General features: G+C 40.5%; 2 protein-coding genes across 9 annotated transcripts in view; one reads left to right on the top strand and one right to left on the bottom strand.

Annotated features, from left to right (window-relative positions):
- The window catches only part of clip1a (CAP-GLY domain containing linker protein 1a), a 25,634-nt gene extending 18,542 nt beyond the window's left edge, over positions 1–7,092 (top strand). For 4 of the 8 annotated variants that reach the window (XM_085180182.1, XM_085180176.1, XM_085180184.1 and 1 more), the window contains 10 exons: positions 7–144; positions 270–376; positions 543–663; positions 806–858; positions 1,591–1,611; positions 3,172–3,289; positions 3,812–3,944; positions 4,377–4,429; positions 5,574–5,701; positions 5,973–7,092. In XM_085180182.1, coding sequence (XP_085036308.1) covers positions 7–144; positions 270–376; positions 543–663; positions 806–858; positions 1,591–1,611; positions 3,172–3,289; positions 3,812–3,944; positions 4,377–4,429; positions 5,574–5,701; positions 5,973–6,201 — 1,101 coding nt within the window. In that variant the 3' untranslated portion in view covers positions 6,202–7,092. Of the gene's footprint in view, positions 1–6; positions 145–269; positions 377–542; positions 664–805; positions 859–1,590; positions 1,612–2,807; positions 2,971–3,171; positions 3,290–3,811; positions 3,945–4,376; positions 4,430–5,573; positions 5,702–5,972 lie in introns of those variants that run through there. The other 4 variants (XM_085180180.1, XM_085180181.1, XM_085180178.1 and 1 more) reach the window with 4 other exon arrangements.
- LOC146506751 (leucine-rich repeat-containing protein 43-like) lies at positions 6,273–21,942 on the bottom strand. Its single transcript, XM_085180186.1, has 12 exons — positions 21,553–21,942; positions 21,264–21,476; positions 20,713–20,823; positions 18,668–18,810; positions 14,811–15,049; positions 14,525–14,688; positions 12,737–12,875; positions 12,132–12,274; positions 10,634–10,723; positions 9,376–9,561; positions 9,120–9,204; positions 6,273–8,918 (listed from the first exon to the last, which is right to left on the bottom strand). The coding sequence occupies exons 1-12, from the start codon at positions 21,637–21,639 to the stop codon at positions 8,779–8,781; spliced, it is 1,740 nt and encodes a 579-aa protein (XP_085036312.1). The 5' UTR covers positions 21,640–21,942; the 3' UTR covers positions 6,273–8,778.

Here is a 21,942-nt window from a genome sequence, read left to right as displayed (position 1 = left end):
ATTTAGGCTGCAGAGGCCTCTGGCAAGACAGCTGAGGCTCTCGAACAGCTGACAAAAGAGAAGGCCGTGTTGATGCAGCAGAAGAATGAAGTCCAGTCTTTGCTGGACGAGCTGCAGACGTCCAAGCAGGAGTTGGAAACACAGGTAAAAGATGGGATTTTGAAGAGAAACTTCTAATAATGTGGCTTTTTGTATAAAGTGATGGTGTGAAGTAAAAATCTTCTGATTGTATTTATCTCCACCTTTTGTTGTTTGTTTGTTTTTTAAAGCTGGAAAGGCTGAAGAAAGAGAACTCCAAGTATCAAGAAGACCTTAATGTATCCAAAGAGCAGCTTTGCACTGAAACTCAGAGGAGCAAAGGTTTATGCCAGGAAATGTGAGTACATCCTCATCCTCAACTGTTTTCTGTTACGGAAACATGTCATATTCATATTTTCAATCAACTAAATAGCATATTATTGTAAATATATGAAAAGCCAGTGTATGGTCTGTTTGAGTTGAAAAATTACTTGGATGAGTTGAACAACAATATTGTCCTCCAGTGAGGAGCTTAAAGCAGCGGTCTCTGTGAAGTCGCAATCCCTGCAGACGCTCCAAGATGAGAAAAACAGACTGACTGAGGAGCTCGATAATAAACACAGAGACCAGAGTGATGTTGTGAAGGTTTAAACTTTATTCTTTGGATACAGCGACACACATGATTCTGATTTTTAAATTCAGCTGACAGTGACTGAATAATAACCGTTTTGTGGTTTTGTTTTGTTTTTTGTTTGTTTGTTTTGTTTTGTTTTTTTTCCTTTGCCAGCTTAAGGATGAGCGCTCAAAACTCAAAAAACAGTTGGAAGAATTGAAGCAAAGGTAAAATTATTCGCACCTGCATTATGTGATTCACGCAAAGTGGACCTCATATGTTTTTCTTTTGTTTCATGAAATGTTTGTTTTTAATAATCAGACCACTTACAAATATGTAGTAAACATCACTTTATGATTCTTGCTTTTGCAGGAAAAGTTAAAAAAAAATCTTCTACTTAATTTGATATTTCTTTACACTTCCCTCATATACACCTTTTACCAGAAATGTATATAGACTCTGGTTTGTACAGCTTGTGATTGACTAAATCCACACTAATATTAATAATATTATCATTTGAATATTCAGAGAAACAACATTGCTATAATCTTGCTGCATAACTTTTTAATATCCACCCTCATATTACTGATATGACAGATGCATTTGAGAGGTGGTGCCCAGCCACCAGGTTCAAAACAAGCCTAGATGCAGCCAGTGACAGAAAGTAAAATATTAAAATTCAAATAGTAGCCGAATTAGCTTCTTTTTTTTCTTTCTTTTTTTTTTTTGTCATACAGACAACTGAGGAAATCTATTGTTTCACAGTGCAAGATAATGATTGATCATTTGAAGTGTTGATCATTGAAAGCTACTTTAGTAGAGTGCAAGATAAAAATGTGGCGCTGGGAATGAGGAGGTCCACTTTAAAGCCTTTTATAAACAGCATAAGCACGAATGACTTCAGCTACTAAACATCTGAACTGATGAATAAGTGAATATGCTCTTCCTTTCCTTTAAAGCCTGCCAAATAATGCCTTCAGGTACTTAATGCTTTTTAATATTACTCGATGTCAGTCATGTCACAGCGTGAATATACATTCACTGGCCAATTCATTAGGTACAAACTGAGCATCAGAATGAAGAAGAAAGGTGTTTTAAGTGACTTTGAACATGGTATGGTTGTTGGTCTGAGTATTTAAACAAACAAAAAAACCTGCTGTTCTGCTGTGATTTTCTCACCCAGCCATCTCTATAAGATTGATTTCTTTTTTTTTAACAAAAAGGGAAAATAGGAAAAAAAAAAAAAGGAGTTTGCATGTTCTCCCCGTGTTTGCGTGGGTTTTCTCCAGGTACTCCGGCTTCCTCCCACCGTCCAAAGACATGCAGCTTGTGGGGATAGGTTAATTGGAAAATGCAAATTGCCATTAGGTGTGAATGTGCGAGTGAATGTGAGCGCGAATGGTTGTCTGTCCCTGTGTGTTGGCCCTGCGACAGACTGGCGACCTGTCCAGGGTGTACCCCGCCTCTCGCCCTATGACAGCTGGGATAGGCTCCAGCGCCCCCCGCGACCCTGAAAAGGATAAGCGGAAGCGAATGGATGGATGGAAAAAGGGAAAATATCCAGTTAGCAGCAATTCTCGCGATGAAAATTCCTTGTTTCTTCCAGAGGAGAAAGACCACACAGCTTTAAGATGATGGAAGGGTAACAGTAATTCAAATAACTATTTGCTACAAGCAAGGTATGCAGAAGAGTGCCTCTGAACACGTCGAACCTTGAAGCTGATGGTCTACAGCACCACAAGACCACACTAGGTGTCACTCTAGTCAGCTAAGAACGGGAAACTGAGAAAACTTGCACAGACTTAACAAAATTAGACAATAGAATGGGGGGAAAACACTGCTTGGTCTGAGTCTGAATTTCTGCTGGAAAAATTCAGAATGTAGGATCAGAATTTGGTGCAAAAATCATAAAAACATGGATCCATCCTGCCTTGCATCAGCAGTTCAGTTTGGTGACGGTGGCGTAATGGTGTGGAGGATATTTTCTCGGCACACTTTGGGCCCCTTGCTACCAAGTGGGCATCGTTTAAACACCACAGCCTGTCTGAGTGTTGTTGCTGACCATGTGCATCACTTTATGACCACAGTGTACCAGTTTACTGATGGCTGCTTTCAGTGTGACAGCACCATGTCACAATACTCAAATAATCTCCAACTGCTTTCTTGAACATGACAGTGAGCTCCTTTTGGATGTGGTGGGAAAGAGATTAGCATCATGGATGTGCAGCAACACATATTCCAGCCACATTTTGAATATGTGCCACTAAGAATTAACACAGCTTTGAAGACACAAGGGAGTCCAACCCGGTACTAGCAAGGTGTACCTAATGAACTGGCTTGTGAGTGTATATTGACCACATTTCTATAAACCTGTACAAGACACTAATGCTTGTAATTTATCCTACAGCTCCATCCCACCTGCATGACATGTTGTTTGTACTGGATCTCAGTTTTAGCGTTGTCTTCAGTACATTTGCTGTCTTCCAATTAGAAAATTTTGTCCATAGAAATAAACTTTCTCCATTTGTCTCCTGAAATAGTGAGAGCGCCTTGAAGGAACAGCTGGATAAGGAGAAGGCTGCCCTCCAACAGTCCATCCATAAAAACGGTGCCTTAATCTCAGAAAAGGACCAGCAGGTGGAAAACCTCAAGAGTGAGGTAATTTATTTTAAGTTGTTATAGCAAATCACAGCCAGGGGAAGGATGTTGTTACATAATTCTGAAGCACAAACTTTTTTATCTGATTGTTGCTGCAATTCCAAGTGTTTGCTCCAAGGAACATTTTTATGTCAGCTGGCTGTTAAATGCCATGTGTTGGGTTTCAGTGTTATTTCTCTGTCACAGTTGGTATAGCTTTTAATTGAAGGTTCGAGGCACATTTCTTGAAATTCAGAGGCTAGAAACAGGAAGTTACTTCTAGGTCATAAAGTATGGCCACGCTTTCTGCTTAAAAATGAAACTTGAAAGTGCATCCGTGAAATGCAAGAAACATCTGGAGGTGGTGACACATTTCTGTTATGCTTTTATCTTCTTATTTTGAATATACTCTCAAATCTTGGATTGGAGATTGGCTGAGATTGTATTTGTACAATGTTTGTTTATTTTGTACTATAATGCTGAAAAGAAACGTTTCAGTAATTTAATATCAAGGGTTGTTTTGTTTTGTGTTTTTCATCATAGCTGGCTGTAGTACGTGGGGAAAGTGCCTCAGTTAAGACACTGCAGGGTACAATTCAATCCTTGGAGCAGGACAAAGCTACTCTACAGGCGCGTGTGCAGAGACTGGAGAAGGATCTGACCGTGGGGCCCGTTGGTAAGTTCTCGGGCACAACAGTGCACAGTTTCAACATAGCCAGACTTTCTTTGTGTCACCTGGCTCAGATAATTGATACCAGAATGGTTTTCTTTTGGCCTCTGCTTCAGGCTATGTGTGTTTATATTTATTTATTTTTTTAAAAGGGGGGGGTGTAATTTCCCACAATGATGCACCGCGTGCAGCACCACTTTCTTCTGCCGTGTTAGTCATTTACTGCTCAGCAGATTAAATGTATAAAATGTATTCCTTCAGCAAAGAGTCTATATAGCATGTCGAGGATACTGAGAGTAAAGGGTCAATGGAAATATGCAATAAAGGTTGATTTGAATCCAAATCTGCACAAACATGCTTATGTTTAATGTGCTTCATTAACCCTTAAATCTCTTGACAGTGTGTCCATCCAAAGGTAAACTAATTTCTGTTTTCCAGGTGATGCAGTGTTGGACCAAATGAGGGAGGATAAGGAGACTGCAGAGAGTCAGGTGTGTACTACGGCACTCCCGATTGACACCGGTGAACAGACTGAGAGTTTTGCTTTGTCTATTTTATTCTTTTAACACATTCAGTGTAACAATGCTTTCCTACCCTGCCCGTTTGGGGCAGCTGTATGGAAACAGACTTCCTGAATGCTGTTTGTGAATGACTGGGCTGTTTGCTCATGCAGTACTAATAAATGACACTATGTTTTTGTTTGTAGCAACAGGCTATATAGTGGATTTTATAGTTCTGTTGACTCATTTAATTCTTACAGTATAATGTTTTGTGGAGGTGAATTTAGTGGAGTTTAATTTCACTGAAAGTATTTGAAGCTTCCGTCATCTGAGGCTCTACAAGGATGACTGATAAAGCCAAACAAATTGGTAACACACTTCCATCGGGTCACCTCTGTGAGTGTGTTTTCAGCTTCACGAGTTTCCCTCCCATGTTTATTCTAAAAATGTTATACTGTAGTACGTGTCTGTGATGACTTGAGCGTGTTGTCGAGCAGAAGTCCTAATTTGAATTTCACTTTCTTTTCTTTTTTTTCTCCTTCTCTTTCTTTATTCCAACTCTTCTCCTCTGCCCTGTCTCTGATGTTGGCAATGCTGCACCACCATCAGGCAGCGGTTTGTTATTGTTTTCATCAGCTTCACTTGTGCATGTTTGTCCATCACTGTGGCTCTTATGTTTCATGTGGTCGAGTCACATTATTTGGTGTGAAAACTACAAATGTCATCCAAAGATGAATCGAGCTTGATTTAAGCGTTCAGTGAGCGCTAAAATTCACAGAGGTTTTAATTGGCAGTCATCATAAGCGAGCTTTCTTTGTGGCTCATTTCAAGCTTTGATTCTTCTTTGATGACTCGCAGTAGCCACTCAGCACCTTTTTTTTTCTTTCTGTTTTTTTGGTTTGTTTGTTTTATAAGGGGGATTTGATTTTTGGGAATATTTAGTGACACGTAGTTACTGTTGTCGTAACGTCACCATAGTTACTGTCCACATTGTTGTAGCAATCAAAGCCTTTGAACATAGTACAATAATTCTAACCCCCATTAGCTGTTTAAAATTATTAATATGTTAGAAAATGTTGTGCTCATTGTTCTCCAGGGGCAGCCTTGATGCTAATGTTGTGGGTTTCCTTTACAGATTGATTTCCTGAATTCAGTCATTGTGGACCTCCAGAAGAAGAATCAGGAGCTCAAGGACAAACTGGAAAAAATGGCAGCTGCTGCCCTTAATGGGAATAATCCAAGCGAGCTGGATAACTATGACGGGTAAGTCCCATTCACAAAAAAGCTTCTCAGGTGTTTAAAATGATGTTCGCTGCGTGGCAATGACTCTGAACAATTTCTCCTTCTCCTTTCCTCCTTTTCTTCTGCTGCTTCTCCATTGTTTTTGTTCATGATTTTCTCCTTTTGTTCCTCCTTTTGCTTCTTTCTTCTTGTCTTCTCCTTTTTTCTACACCTTTTTCTCCTCTTTTTTCTTCCTTCTTTTGCTTCTTTGTCATTTTATCCTTCTTCTTCTACTTTTTCTCCTGCTCCACAGCCACGACAAGCAGCCTGCAAAGAAGAAACCTCCTCCGAGGCTCTTCTGCGACATCTGTGACTGCTTTGACCTCCACGACACTGAGGACTGTCCTACGCAAACGCAGATGCCAGACTCCCCTCCACACACCACCTACCATGGCAATAAGGGTGAGGAGCGGCCCTACTGCGACATCTGTGAGGTCTTTGGGCACTGGACTGACTCCTGTAACGATGACCAGACCTTTTAAAGCCTTTTTGCTTTTTTTTTTCCTTTTTTTTTTTAAACCCTCGTTCGCACAATCACTATATTTGCACACCATTTTGGATTACGCTGTGCTTCTGGGGTCCTAATTGTGCGTGTGTGTATGCATTTTGTGTGCTTGTTTTTTTTTTTTCCAAGCATCTTTGTTGTCCACACCAACCCTTAAGCGCTCTTAGAGGAGAAAGGTTTGGCAGAATCTCTCCATTCATTCAAATAAACTGCTACACATGAAATAACAGTTTCATTTGCAATTGTAAATGAGTTTGAAGGAAAGAAAATGTTTGATATCTTGGGTTTGTGTGAGTGAGGGGCTAATGTAAGTGGATGTATCATTCTGGGAGAAGCAGCAGTCTTCTTCAAATCATTTAATTTATCAGTATGTTAACACCGTTTGCACAGCTTGTAAGGGGGTTACAGAGATAATATAATATCATAAAAGTTGTTTATTTGAAGCTGTAAATGACTTGATTGAAAAACAAATGTCAGTTTGCGCAAAGTCTGGGAGCTATAGTTTATTTTTTATGCCTGGAAATGCTATGTACTTAAAGATTTGATAGTATGAGTGTAAATTTGTAACAGGGAGAGGTTTCCTTGCTCTGATATGGAGTTGGAGCAAAAAGCAATGCTGTTTGGCTTTAATAGGAAACTTTTTTTATGGACTTTGAAAAGGACTGCAGGAAGATTGATAAGAATAAAATAAACTGTTAAATAATGGACTTGATGCTTATGAGTCCTCAGTTCCTGTAATGGCCTTTCCAAAAAAAGTTTCTTAGAAGATCATTTCTGTATGAAACGGTGAAACACTTTGGCATTTCTCGCAACATGTTTTCAATATTGGTGTATTAAAAAATAAATAAAACATTTATGGGTAAATGAAGCATCTTTGTGCACAATTCCTTCATAATAATATCTGTGTGTCACGCCTGAATCCTTCTGCCTTGGTGCACTATACAGTGAAAACAGTACACTAAATATGCAAACCTTTATTTTATACATTTCAAAACCAGAGTACTAAACCACGGGGGAATTGTTTAATGGACTGCAAACGTGTTCATAGAGGCACACTTAGAAAACTCCAGAAGCCAAATCTGGAGCACTTGCCTGGCGGGCTTATTTTATTTAATATATTTTAACACCTGGTTATATTATCAATCCCCTTTAATAAGGACTTCATATTTGCTGTAAGACTCATTTATAAGCGCTATGATCTGTGATATACTCCTTTGTCACACCAACCTCCTGCATGTCCTCCTTCATTACATCCATGAACCTCTACTGTAGTCTTCCTCATTTCCTCTGGCCCGACGGTTCCACCTTCAGCATCCTTTGTCCATTGTAACCACTAATCTTCCACCTGCACATGTCCAAACCAACTCAGCATTGCCTCTAATTTTGTCTCCAAACCACTCAGCCTAATGTGTCCATCCTGGTCTCATTCCATTTTGTCAGGGCTGTCATGTCCAAACCATAGATCACAGCAGGTCTCACTGCCATCTTATAAACAGTCCTTTTCACTGTTGCTGCTATTCTTCTGTCAGGACTCACCCCTGACACTCGTCTCCGCCCACTTCAACCATAATTGAAAAAAATATTCATACTTTTAATGTCAGTATTTCTGATAAGTACCAATCAGAACCAACCACAGCACAGAAACGGCTCTTACTGAAGTCACTGATGACCTGAAGGTCAACAGTGATGTATTATGATTCTTTCACAGAGACATTTCAAGGATCACAATTTAACTTTTTAACGGGTCAGATTCTTGATTAATTTTCTAGAAACTTTTCAGAAGTGAAAACAGATAAGATGGAAATATTTGTTGTTACTCCAAAAAGTCAAAGACATAAAATAATTGATCATCCTTTCTCTGAAACACAGTGAACAAGTTAGGAAGCTTGGCATTATTTTTCGACAGTGATCTAAGCTTTGATAATCACTTTAATAATTTAATAAAGTTACCACAACTGCTTTTTGTCACTTGAAAAAATATAAAAAGTTAGGCTCTAACGGGGTTCAGTGCTGACATTCTCCATCACTGAACCCCCCATACTGGAGTGGCTGGGTCCAACGGGCCCAGGGCGCTCTCACTTGACCACCCTCCTCAGGACTGGCTCCAGGGCAGGGGCCCTGGTAACCCCATCTTAGGCACAGTAATTCACTCTCTTGATTTCTTTACTTGTACAGGGGTCCTCTGAATCACTCTTTGTCTGGCCCTTCATACAGGACTAATTTGCTTTGGGGCAAAAACCCCTCAGCAACATAGCCCCTGGGCTCACTGAGACACACAAACCCCTCCACCACCACAAGATGGTGATTCACTGAGTGGATTTACGTTCAAAAAATAGCTTCCATGTAGTTAAATGGAATCTGTCAGTCTGGACGGTTTTTCCATGTCACATGAACACAAAGTTGGGTATGATATTTAATTTGAGGTTCTGAATTAGCCCTAAGTACGGACTTTGCAAAGGCAAGAAATTTATTATGCAGTTATCTCAACGATACGGTCACAGTTAACAGTCATGAGGAAGGAAGGACAAATGGACCACGGGGAGAGCAGTCTGCCTTAGGAGGTTTGTGGCAGGAGGAAGTGGTGAGCTTCAGATGCAGTCTGCCATTTCTTCAGCTCCACAATCAGCTCCACAATCACTGGTTCCTGTTGGCTGGTTATTGAGTCGTGCACCTCAAGTGACTTCTTCTCTTTATCTGCCGACATCACGCAGGATTACAGAGACGGAAAAAGAAAAGCTCACTGACTAATGACGCAATTTCATTCTTTGCCTTCTTTCTTAATATCCTCTCCTAGACACAGACCACAGCAGCTCTGACTCTCAAAGTGGTCTGGTGCTTTTATCCTGTCTTATGTATGTCAAAGCCATTTTGTCATGAAGCAGTCTTCTCGCTAACCTTTTGACGATGCTGCATTGTGCTGTCTCCCTTTTTTTCCCTTGTCCTCCTTCTTCTTGTCCTCTTTGTTTTTCCTTCCCAAATCCTAAAGATGTACGAAAAAATAGCCCAGACATGTCAATTTGTTTTTTGTGTCCTTTCCTACAATGCTACTCTTTTGGATGGATTTTCCTATTTTAACCTTTGTCCCATGTAACTCATCCAGAAAACAGCAATAATATCTCAGCAAAACATAAACTCATATGTGCAAACTTGCCTTTTGATGTGTTTGTGTTGCTTCCACCTCAGAGTCTGTGTGCAGCTCACCAAAGTCACAGAGGACTTTAACCTGCTGGCCTCCTCTGACCAGGCTTTGCAGGGGGATGTGCACGGAGCCAAGGACTCGTCTGATCGGGGCATCTTGGACCAGCTCAGCTACAGATTTTTTATTTTTGTCTTTAGACTATAAAGAAGAGACCAGTTACATTAAATAACTTTCTGTTTATATACAGTCCCATCGAGGCTTTCCCTGCGGTTATTATGTTTCTGTTGATTACAACCCCATTTCTAAAAAAATAAACATAAATCAATAAATAAAATAAAACCAGAATGCATAAATCCACATTTTATCCACCACAGGACACAGAAAGTGTTTAAAGTGAGTGAGTTAATATTTTTATTGGCAACAAAAACCTGAAAAAGAAAGTGACCATTACAACTAGGTTTACTGGCAACTGGTCAGTAACATGATTGGATTTAATCTTATAGAGGGAAAGTTACACAGAACTTAAATGGGCAGAGGTTCACCAACCTGCAAAAAACTGCATCTATAAATGATTTCAGAATAATCAAATCAACAGATTCAGATAATCTGGAGGAATCTCTGTACACAAGAGATCGTTGGATCGTCAGGCAGCTCTGCATTAAAAACATGTCACAGAAATCGCTGCATGGACTCAGGAACACCTCCAGAAATATTCATCTGAGATCACAGTTCCCTGTGCCATCACATGCATGTTAAAGGTCTGTTATGCAAAAAAGAAGGTGCCACATATAAACATGAACTTGTTGTTTTTTTAGATTTACTGCTATTCCCCTGACACTTGTCTCCACCCACTCCACCGTAACTGAAAAAATGTGCATACCTTTAATCTCTCAGTAATTATGATAAGCACCAAACAGAAACAACTCTTGGGATTCCACAAGGGTCACTTTTTGGTCCATTTTGAACTTTTGAACCTTTATATGCTTTCGCCTAGTGTTACACAAATCACCCCTGACACTCGTCAAAAGCTTGCATCTCTGAAGTAAAGGCACCATCAGTGTTGAAAGGAATATACAGTATGCAATAAAGCATAGCTTCCGACACTGAACCCAGACGTAAAAATCAGAGTATCTGTCCACATCACCAAGTTTCTTCCACGTTCCACAACAGTGCAAGATTTCCCTGAAAATAAGTTCATTATTGTGTCTGCAGTCGATGAGTTAGGTGATGGCTGTACCTACAGTTCAATGGTATTACATGATACACTCACTTCTTTCTCCCTCCTGCCTTTCTTCTCTTTTCCAGTTTGGTTGGCTTTGGTCAGCGGGACTTCTTCAGAAGCTGCAGGCCACGACAGGACCTAAAACCACAAACTACGAGTTTCGATGCGTTTTGCGACTCACACTGGCCAACAAATCTTCAGCTCATTGTCTGCTTCAGAAATAAAATGGAATATTTCTGGTGTTCTATGTGCTAAATCTGGTAAGGTGCCTTCCTCCCTTATTACATCTGCGTGTTTGATTTGCTACCAAATGACTTGATGGGAACCTCCCATTTCTCAGGAGGGCTGAGACCCTGAGTACGAGTACACATGCTTGTGACCTGCTGAGGTTGGGTTTGTGTCTCCTCCAGGAAACAAATCAGGGATCTAATACTTCATATATGCTGATTCTAAATATTGTAATTAAAATAGCTCATTGTCTCCTGCTTCTAATATATTTATTTTTAGGTTTAACCAATTAATTCTGGACAGCATGATAAACTGTGACTGTTGTGGAGAGATAAGCTTTCAGAGACAACATTAGTACTGAACAGGCCCAAGGTTATCATGTGGACTCTTGAGTAAATGATTGCCTATCACTTATTTTGATAGTGGACTTTTAATCTTAAATGAAAAATCTGAAAAACTATCTCTATAGAGAAGATGTAATATGAAACATTAACTGGAACTCTTTTTAATCAGAGTGCAGCATCAAGTTGATTAAACTTCTGGGATATTGATCAGGTCAGTTTAGTATCAGAGTTTTTTTTTTTAAACAGTTTCAGATGCTTTGGTGTTAATGAAATTAACAACAGGTGCACTACAGTGAGAACAATAAGACAACCCCCATAACACGAATGGTTTTACAGGTGGAGGTTGCTGGCAGTAGGATCTGTGTCACTGCTGGTGATAGGAGGTAACACCTGGACCAGGACAGTCTCAAGAGCATGGAAGAGATTCCAGGAGACAGACAGTTACTCTAGTAGAGCGGGACAGGGCCGTAGAAGGTCCTTAAGCCATCAACAGGACCGGTATCTACCCTAGTGCACACAGAGGAACAAGATAAGCTCTGCCACAGCTACAAAATGACCTATCTACGATCTCGTTCTTTTGGTCACTACCCACAGCTCCTGACCATAGGTGAGGGTAGGGGCGTACATCGACCGGTAAATTGAGAGCTTTGCTTTCACACTCAGCTCTCTCTTCACCACAACAGTCCAGTACAGCGTCCGCATCACTGCAGCCGCTGCACCAATCCGTCTGTCGATCTCTCGCTCCCTTCTCCCATCACTCGTGAACAAGACCCCGAGATACTTAAACTCAGGGTCTCGTCCCTGACCCGGAGTGGGCACTCCACCCTTTTCAAGATGACCCCAATGAAGCACTTTAACTTCTTCAAAGTGCCTTTGAGTCATTTCAGGTTTCAGTGAAGAACTTTCAGTGAATCAGAAAAATTTGGCTGCAGGCCTGTGCAATCACACACCTTATCAAACCTGACTTTCTGTACCTTTTCTTCCTCTAAGCATAAACGCAGTCCCCGATTGAGGAATTTCTTTAAATCTCCCAGAGCGCTCACAGTGTGGGTTTGCGTGTCACCGAAGTCCATGCTCTCTGACCATGACAGCTTGGATGTGCTGTGCCTTAACACTGCTGAGGAGTAAAAAAGAAAAACATACAAAAAAGTCCAGCTTTTGAATCGTCATGACTACACACTGCAGTAAAAGAAAACACACAAGTAAATCAGACATAAACCGGCTGCTCATCAGTGCCTTTGACACCTGATGAAGGCGATAAAAGATCAGGTTCGTCATTTGGTTTCAGGTTATGTAGGCATACAGCTCTTCATCAGATGATCTGACTGTAGTTTCCTTTAAAGCACTTGTGTAAATTCCACAAACTTTATAAGAGAAAAATTCTCTCATTTGAACAGGACACATCACCGAGTTTAAGAAATCAAAATATCAAAGAGGGATTGTTATACACTGCGTGCTACCCTGTTTGTTTGTTTTGTATATTTCTGTACAAAAAGCTGTCACAGTGTCTGCTGTGCTTCATCTGCAGTCAGAAGTTTACGTCAAAGACACACAGGTCAGATGAGATAAGTGTTATTACCACATGTGTTGCCACAACTGGGTTTCTCTGAGTTCAGAATGCTGCCATCTTGTTTGGACATCTGTTTTTCGCCGTTCTCGTTTGATCGTTGGCCTTCAGTCACAGATCTTGTGTCAGATTTTGTCTCAGTGTCAAGTTTCTGTAAAAAAAAACAAAAACAATTTCAATTTGGAGTAATGGGATAATTTTACTTCTGTGGTACTTTTTTCCTCCCAGTTGTGTGCTTAAATTTAGGAAATTATGTGCTCGTTTTCCTTTTTGACTGAAGTGTGTGGCTTGTGTATTGTGTTTTTGTGACGTTAAAGACTTGTTGCTGTCTACAACATAGAAAGTGGAGTTACAATCTCTCCAGCGTTTAGAGCATTGTCTGTATGAGATGGTTGTGTGTTAAAATCCTAGTAGATCAGCAGTGTGTGAAATAGTTATTCCCCGTTCTGGTGCTCAGTGTCAATGTCAGCGGGTTGTTTTGAGTTGCTGCTGTGCCACAAAGTCATCAGATCTGACAGATGTGTAGTAGAAAAACAGGCAGTTGACATTTTAGAAGAATAAATACATTTACATATTACAGAAGTAAAAAAAAGAAAACTATTAATGCTCCTGAACCCTGTCAGTAAATGCAACATTTGTTTTAAACATTACTGCACTGTAAGTGTGTCCTATGGCACGTGTGTACTCATGTACTCATGTACTCACGTCCTTGTGTGGACATCTCATTGACATAATGCTTTCCCTTGCCGCTTACCCTTACCCTAACCATCAAAAACGAATGCCTAACCCTTACCCTTACCCTAACCATAACCTAATTGTAACCCTGACACTAAAACCACATTTTAAGTCTGAAAAATGCCTTCAAACTTGTGAGGACCAGGATTTTGGTCCTAATAGTAAACTTCCAATTTTTGGTCCCCACAAAGATGTCTAAACAGGTACACACTCACAAACATATGTATATATATTGTATTATAATAACATAAAAAATATTACTCATGCCATGTAAAATTAATACTAACAATATTTCTCCTTCACTCTCACTGAACTGTACAAAAAATCTGCATTTTACTGCATGTAATAGCCGTCTGCACATGGACCTTTGTTGTTCACGATTGTTCTTATTAATTTATTTAATTAATTTATGAATATCTCAATTTCACATTTGTGCTGCTGTAATAAGTGAATTTCCCCAATGTGGGATTAAATAAAGTCCATGTCTATGTTTCACCATGACTCGTTCACCTTTTTCTGTAAATGCAAGCAAAACTTTGTTAGCCTGTTAAAGTTAAACAGGGTTGATAACTGTACCTAATGTAATATACAGTGGTTTTTAAAAGATATTTAGAAATTTAAATCAAATCTTAAGATTGCCGGTAAATTGCTAGATAGAGATTTTAGAAGGATTTTGTCGCTGTTTGTTGCTCTTAATTTAGTTACAGCAGTGAAGTAAATACATTAATCACATGTAACAAAAGAAAGGTGAGGTTAAAAAACCCCACAAACCTCAATTTGTAGTAAAATTTTAATAAAGAAGAAGAAGAAAGATGTGAAGATGTAGTGTGTAGTAGAGAGATTGCGTAACCAAGGTGGAAACATAAATGATGAACTTATCAGTGTGTGGGTAGCTTTATCTTTTAACACAGGAAGGTTTGACTAAAATGCACTCTTTATTCTGACAATTGTACGTCCAAAGCTTAAATGCTTAAAACCATATTAGAAATATAGAATGAGGCCCAAAACATTTAAAAACATTTAAACTTGTAGCTATGCCAAAAATGTGTGGGAAGGATACGTCACCGAGTGAGCAGGTGTCTGATGCCTCAGGAACTCGTAGGTGATAAAATAGTGGTAGCTGACCACAGGGAAAACGGGAGCTTTGTCATCCACAGTCATCCGAGGATCTGGAATTCCCATCATCCTGCCCACGCTCACTGTGGGTGACGCTATGCCTACTGCCAGGTCTGTGCAAAGTAAAAAGTATTCTGATGTTATGACCTGTAAGCACATGCTCAGTGTGCATTAAAATTATATAGAAAACTGGGGCCCTCGCTCACAGGGCTCATAGGGCAGCTTACACACTCACCACTCATCTTGGCCAAGCCCCTAAAGCGAATCCTCTCCTCCGGGGAAATCCATGAGGTGTCCAGACAGGAAAGCTGCGGGAGGCTGTCCACAGTCAGTCCTGGGTATGAAGATGCAAGCGCGAAAGGATTTCCCTCCAGCAGCAGCGTCCTGAGGCAAGGCAGGGTGCTCAAGCCACTTAGCAGAGCTGGCTGGTCCTGAAACCCACAGTCGCTGAGGTCCAGACACACCAGCTGTGGCCTGAGGACAGACAGAGGTGCTGGCTTTACAGGACAGATGTGTATGAGACAACTTGTGATCCAAATAGATGTTAAAGAAGATGACAGATATCTTATTTCATTCATGCAGCTATTAACTGTGTTTTAACACATCTTCCATCCATCTTCATGGGATGGATAATACTCAGATAGGTTATGATATTTAAACGATGCTCAGTTTGTACTAAGAGGGCCAAAGTGTGCCAATAAAATACCTCACACCACACACACACACACACACACACACACACACACACACACACACACACACACACACACACACACACACACAGAGTTTCACTTTTACAGTCAGCCTGAACTGTTGATATGAGGCAGGATGGATCATGTTTTTCACCATGTTTTCATGTTGAATCTGTGTGAATCGTAGCCCCAGTTTCCTGTTCTTAGCTAACAGGTGTGGGACACACTGCGGCCTTTGGCTGCTGTAGCTTATCTCCCTCTCTCAGCTGACAAGCAGCTTTTCGTTTTTCACCCCAATTGAATGTCAGCAGGTTGTTTTGGGTTGCTGCTGTATGACTGGCTAATTAGATATTTGCAATCACATACATACCTAATAAAGTGGCTACTAAGTGTAACTTCCAGAAGGGTAAAGAATTAAAAATATGAGAAAAAATGTGACATGAAACTCATAAAGAAAAATATAATAATATATATCTAAAATACACACACACACACACACACACACACACACACTGGATACTTTTTCTTTTTTAACCTGTTCTCTATAACCCATAGAGATGGTTCTGGGAAATCCCTGAAGATCAACAGCTGCCATTCAAACTCACTTAAATCATCCTTCTTCCTCATTCTGATACTCAGTTTCATACATGCCTAAACGCACTGTATTGCCACATCGTGAATGGTTAATTAGATATTTACGCTCATGAGCAGCTGATATGATGTGCCTAATAAAGTGGCCAGGGAATGTATATACACAGTGAAACTGAGGAGCACAAAATAGTTTTTCACAGAAACGATGGAGCCATTACTCCTCATCCCTGAGTGTAATTTCCACCCAGGGTCGCACTGACACAAATCCGTCCGTGTCTAAAATAGCTACAGTTTCTCTAGACCAGGGGTGTCAAACATGAAAAAAAGATCAAAAAATTGATCTGTTTTTTTTTACACTGGGCTCACAGTAAATATAAATACAGGAGTTTCACCAATTCGACCCACTTAATTACGTTCAAAGTGTATGTGGCCCACACTATAAAAGGAGTTTGACATCCCTGATCTAAACACGTCAGTCATATTCAAAATATGCTTTATTTAGTCATGAATTTCAAAGAAATTAATCTGGGAAATCAAAATCAACTGCGAACAGCTATGACACAGCATCCTTGTAGGCTGTTATCACAGTTATCGCTAAATGTCAGCTACGGTGTGTGTGCCAGTTATTTAAGATCCAGATGTAATAATTTCATTCTGCATCCACGATGCAAATCTCCTCCCGCGACATCCCAGATTCACTTAAATCGCCTTTCTTCTCTTTTAAAATTTTGATTTTCTTTTCTTTCTTTTTTCTTTTTTTAAACCTGTTTTTTCCTCCGTCTATGATGTCATGCCCGTTTTTGTTTCCTTCCTTCCTTTTTGCATTTGCTGTTCTGGTTGTTAATGCTGAGGTTTCAGTTGGGATGCAATCAATGACAGTTTCATTGTATGGCACACAGATGACTGATGAGCACTTGTAAAAACCCTTTTGACTAGTTTAAGCCAGATACTTGAAGTTTCCCGGTCTTGACTGATGTAGCTGCGTTTCCTTCTAATTTTTTCTTATGCGGTGTTTATCAGTTGTGAGCTGCAATCTTTGGGTGTAGCGTAGGCAGCAAAGGGCGGTGTCAGGTTAACCTGCAGGAAACCCATGATGACAGCCAAGACAAGTCCAACTTTTACTGATAAAGTTCACTGCGCAACAGAAACATTGCGTCTGTCTCTCTCACAGTGTTGCGTTTCAAAAATGAACGCCATTCGAAATGTGGGACACCGTCTCAGTGAATGGACCAAGGGGGCCACTGAAGGCATCTGATCAACGTAACTCCAAAAAAGAAATAAAATCAAAGCTGTATGTTTGGTCCTCTAGTGTTTCAAACTATAAACATCAATGCAACTGTGTCTTTTTGAGACAATTTCAGGCTCTAAAATACCCGCAGTCAGTGGTCACACTCGGAAAGTTACCCTTAAAATAACAAACTGCATGTGTGCCAACGGGGATCCAGCCGCCCACCGATGGAGATAAAATTCACTGCAAATCATGACGATGCTGTTCTGACTGATCATTTTTGCATTACGATGGTAAATTTCTGCTGGGATTTTCCTGATACGAGCCGCTCATTCGTAGGCCGTGATATCATTCGAATGCTGTGGCCTTCACAGCTATCAGGTTGAAGGGGGTTGATCTTGATCTTGAAAAAAACTAAAGGTGCACAGAAGCAGCTCATCCGACACGCTATCAAGACACTTCCATGATTCACTCAACGTTCAAATCATATTTTTGTAGATTTATAAAATACTGCGTAAAAGTCTTCTCTATATTTTTGCTTCCAAGGAGCCAAGCTATTTTTTAATTGGTGTTGAGCATTCGTTTTCCAGGCTTTGTAAAGTGTTTTGTTTGTTTTTCACTCGTTTTCAGTCCACTTCTTGTCATTGTCCATTTTCAAAGTAAAGTTTTTGTTGTGTTTTTTGTTTTTTTTTGGGGGGGGGGGGGGGTTTGCTTGTTTTTTTGTTTGACCTATGAATAAAATAAAAACACACCACTTGTTCCCATTTCATTAACTGAATTGGTGATGACATAGACTACACCCAACATATAACATAGCATAGTTTGGTAGGCATAAAATAGTATTTTTGCACCAATGAGATTATTTCCAAAGAGCTACAACCCAAAAACATGACATTTATGGGCACTGTGTGCAGTGTGTCCTTAAAAAATCTTGAGGGAACTGGACAAGTGGAGGACAAAAGAAGTCCATCCAAAAGCTGCTCAACAAGGCTCCTCTCTCCCCTGTATGAGCCATTATACTCCTGTTTTCACAAGATGTTTAACACTTCCTGTTCTGAAAAATCCTGACTGGACATAAAGAAGTGTTGTGTTTGTAGATGTTTGCAGTTCTGTTTAAGTGATAATTATGAGCAGAAGCCTCAGAGCTCTAATGTGAAGCTGTAATACTTCCTTTTGATTGCAACAGACACAGACATCATCAGACCTGTATTCCCCTCTGGTATTATAATTCTGTAAAACTGTGAAAGCTCTGGTTTTTCCTCACAGTTTTGTGGGTGACATGAAAAGATTTTCCTCCCACCAGGGTGTGTTTTAGTCTCTGGTGGCCACTTTGGCAGGAAACCAGCTGATATTGCTTCAGTTTGATCAGTGCAAGTATGACACACAGGTGTGAAAGAGAAGTAAATCCACATAAAAGCAACCTGCAATGAAGTAATGTCACCTGCTGACTGATTAGAAAGTACACAATTGCACTTGAAAGCTTGATTTGACCTGGTTTGGTTTTCTTAAAATGCCAGAAAGCTTCCGGTTTGTGTGTATGTGCGTGTGTCTGTGCATCTGTGGTGTGTATTATGAACTAACCAGTGTCTTCCAGTAAGATGAGTGACATCATTGTGGGAACCCAGAGTGTTTGAGCCGAGGCCGAGGTACTGCAGGTGGGGAGGAGGAGCACCGCTGGCGAGGCTGTCTAAAGACGACAGCTGGTTTGCACGTAGCTCCAAAATCTTTGAAAGAAACATGTTCAAAATGTGTCACTCACTCATCTCCATGCAGCATCAGCTACACTTTGTTCTCTGGACTTTCAGATAAAAGCCTGCTGGGCGTCATCATCACTTATAAAACCATAGATCTGAAAATGAAAAAGAAACAAACAAAACAAACACCAAGGACTGATTGAGCTGAGCTGCTGAGCTGTCAGTCTGATTGTGCATTAAAGCCCAAAACTTTAAAGCTTCACAGTCCTTGGCATGTATGTGTTATTGTGTGCACGCTGAACGAAAGAGACAAAGAGAGATAAAAGATATGAAGAGTGAAAGAGAGAGGGAACAAAGAGCGAGAACGAGAAAGCAAAAGAGCAAGTGTGACACTGCACACTGGTTGCAGCACTTGTCATTGTCACCTTCTCGTGTTATCTAGGCTGTGGTTGTCAAGAGCATCAAATTCCTCAGCCTTCGCCTGGTGCAGAACTTGAACATCTCAATAGCCAAGATGTCTACTTTCTGCAAAGACTGAGGAAAGCCTACAGCCCACCTCCCATCCTCACCACATTCCTACTGAGGGGCTATCAAGACCATCCAGAGCAGCTGCATCAGTATATGATAGTGAAACTGCACAAAATCAGATTGAGAGACTGTGTGGCAGAGTGAGAACAGCTGAGAAGCTCTTTCCTCCATCACAGAATCTGAATCTGATTCTCACTGCATCTGCAAAGCCAGCAGTGTGGCTGGATTTGCAGATGACTCTACGCACCTCTCGTTCAGGCTGTCACTGCCAGACTGTGCTGGGCTAAGCTCTCAGTGCATCAACACGTTAAAACCACTTTCCCACAGATGCTTGTGTTCAGAATTTACACACAGTCATCATGGGTTTAGTGCTAATTTGAACTGTTATTTTTCCGTGGTTTAAAGTTTTTACAGCACACGTGTCTTTAATGACTTTAAAAAACAAGAATTGAGTGCAGAAGTTTGAATTTATTTTGGATTTCGTCTTCACACAGGGTAAACATGTACACAGAGGCTCAGACTTTTACATACACCTCCACTAATATTTGGTTAAACGCCCCTTAGCAAGTTGCACCTGGATGAGACACTATTGGTAGCCTGGCTGGATATTTGACCACTCTTCTTGGCAGAATTGGTAGAGTTCAAACTGGTTGATTTTGCTGGCACAGACCCAGCTTTTAACCAGACTTTGGGAAGGTCATTAAGGGAAGTTTAATGTTAGCCTACTGTGTCCATTCCAAAACCAGTAAGTTTGGGATTATTGTCCTGCTGGGACTGCCAAATGTGTCCAACTTTCAACCATGTAGCTGTTGATTTGAGGTGAAGTTGAAAGATTTAGAGGTAGTCCTCCTCCTTCATTATTCTATCCACTTGCATAATTTTGCATTCTCATTCTCATTCTTTCACTGAGTTCCATGAATGTTTTCATTGTTCCTAAGTATTGGTCGATCCAGTGAGTGCTGACAAACAAATACTTTTATGCTGCAAAGAGGAACTACTGATTGTGCGTCATGTTCATATTGTATATTTGTATGATTCTGGCCCTGTGTGGATCAGAGAAAATCCAAAATAAATTCAAACTTGTGCATTTAATTTCTTTTTTGTTGTTGTTTTTGTTAAATCATGAGAGGTATGCTGTACAATCATTGTACTCTGGAAAAAATACAGCTCAAAGAAATCATTTAAAGTCCAAAATTACCATGACATTTATGGCAATGATGAGAGTATTTAAACGTCTGATCTCATGGGTAAATCTGAAAGCAAGGGTGTCGCCTTTGATGATGCAGAATGGGACAGCTCTAGTGTTTTTGGTGAATCATGTATCACATTTAAATGATAACAATGCTGTCTACACTTAATCTGTTAAGAGCTGCAAATTCAAGCTGAAGCAGGACTGGGACTTGCCTTTAAAGTGCCGGGAAGGTGTACTGTGGGTACTTCTGAGATTTTGTTAGCACTCAGCACCAGCTCCTCCAGCTTTGAGAACTTCAACAGGCCACCGTCAATGGCTGTTACCTGAACACGCAGACAGACAGAAGATAAACCTTTACAAATGTGTAAAAACATCAAACATTAAATAAATCCGTGCTATGATAAATACGATAAAAGTGGGGTGAAGAGTCATCCGAGGCAAACTGGTAGCTCTGAGCTAATCTGTGGCGAAGAAACACAAACTGACAGCAGTTTAACATTGGGACAAATATAAAATTCACCCCCAATAACCCTTCATATTACAAAACTCTTTTTCTTTTTCAACTGTTGTTTTTTGAGTTTTATTAAAATTATTACTTTTTATGTTGCACATCACAGTCAGAGAAGATACCTTATATGGTTCCTTCTCAATCTGGGGTACAACATTTTTTATTCTGAATGACTGTGGATCATAGACTGATCAATGACTGTTGCCATAGGCTACCAGTGAACACCAGTGCACCCCTAATGAGAGGCCTACTCACGTCTCTGTCAACAATACGAAGTGAAGTGAAGTAGTTGTAAATGAAGGGGGCGTGGAGGCGTTCAGGTGTGAGCACAGCCAGCTGTCTGAGAGGCAAAGCTTGAGGGCTCCACATTATATCATGGCGCCATGGAGAATGAGGGCAGCTCAGCAGATCCAGGAGAGCATCCGAGGACTCCATTTCTGCTCGCTCCGCACTCCCTTTGGTGTTTCTCTGCAGATTGAATCCATGTTTTTAATGTCTTAGACTCTAAAGTATTTATAGACAAGTCAGTGTTTAAGATACTTACCCATGTGCCATTTCCACTGGGAAAGTCATTCAGACATAGGTTGCGAATCAGCTTCTCTATCACAGCAGACAGTGTGCTTGAACTCATGGCTGACTTAGTCACTGCGTAACTTCATCACATTTAGGCGGATTTACACCACGGTCACACTGTAGCTAGTGTAGTTCGTGCGTTCATGGTCAGTCTTTGGTCTGTCTGTCAGAAGAAAAGGACTTCTGCTCTTTGTTTACAAATGCCTGTAGGGTTGCCTGGCAACACCTGGGGCTCCATGCAGCTACCCCGTGAAACATTAGGAGGGAGTTTGGCATGAATGGCTCTGAAGTCCTCTGTTTTACTAACCATTAAAAATCAAGCACATTAACTGAATAAAATGACGGCTGTTCTTCTCCGATG

Source organism: Neolamprologus multifasciatus, chromosome 12, assembly GCF_963576455.1.
Source record: "Neolamprologus multifasciatus chromosome 12, fNeoMul1.2, whole genome shotgun sequence".
NCBI classification, from domain to species: domain Eukaryota; kingdom Metazoa; phylum Chordata; class Actinopteri; order Cichliformes; family Cichlidae; genus Neolamprologus; species Neolamprologus multifasciatus.
This window is presented reverse-complemented; position numbering and strand designations above follow the sequence as displayed.

Bases quoted from the DNA above. Each gene is read 5' to 3' on its own strand.
- LOC146506751 (XM_085180186.1), bottom strand. From the start codon at position 21,639: ATGAGTTCAAGCACACTGTCTGCTGTGATAGAGAAGCTGATTCGCAAC. The intron at 20,824-21,263 runs GTGAGTAGGCCT...CTGCGTGTTCAG, and splicing joins TTCGTATTGTTGACAGAGAC to GTAACAGCCATTGACGGTGG. The intron at 10,724-12,131 runs GTACAGAAAGTC...TTGTGGTTTTAG, and splicing joins TATGCTTAGAGGAAGAAAAG to GTCCTGTCGTGGCCTGCAGC.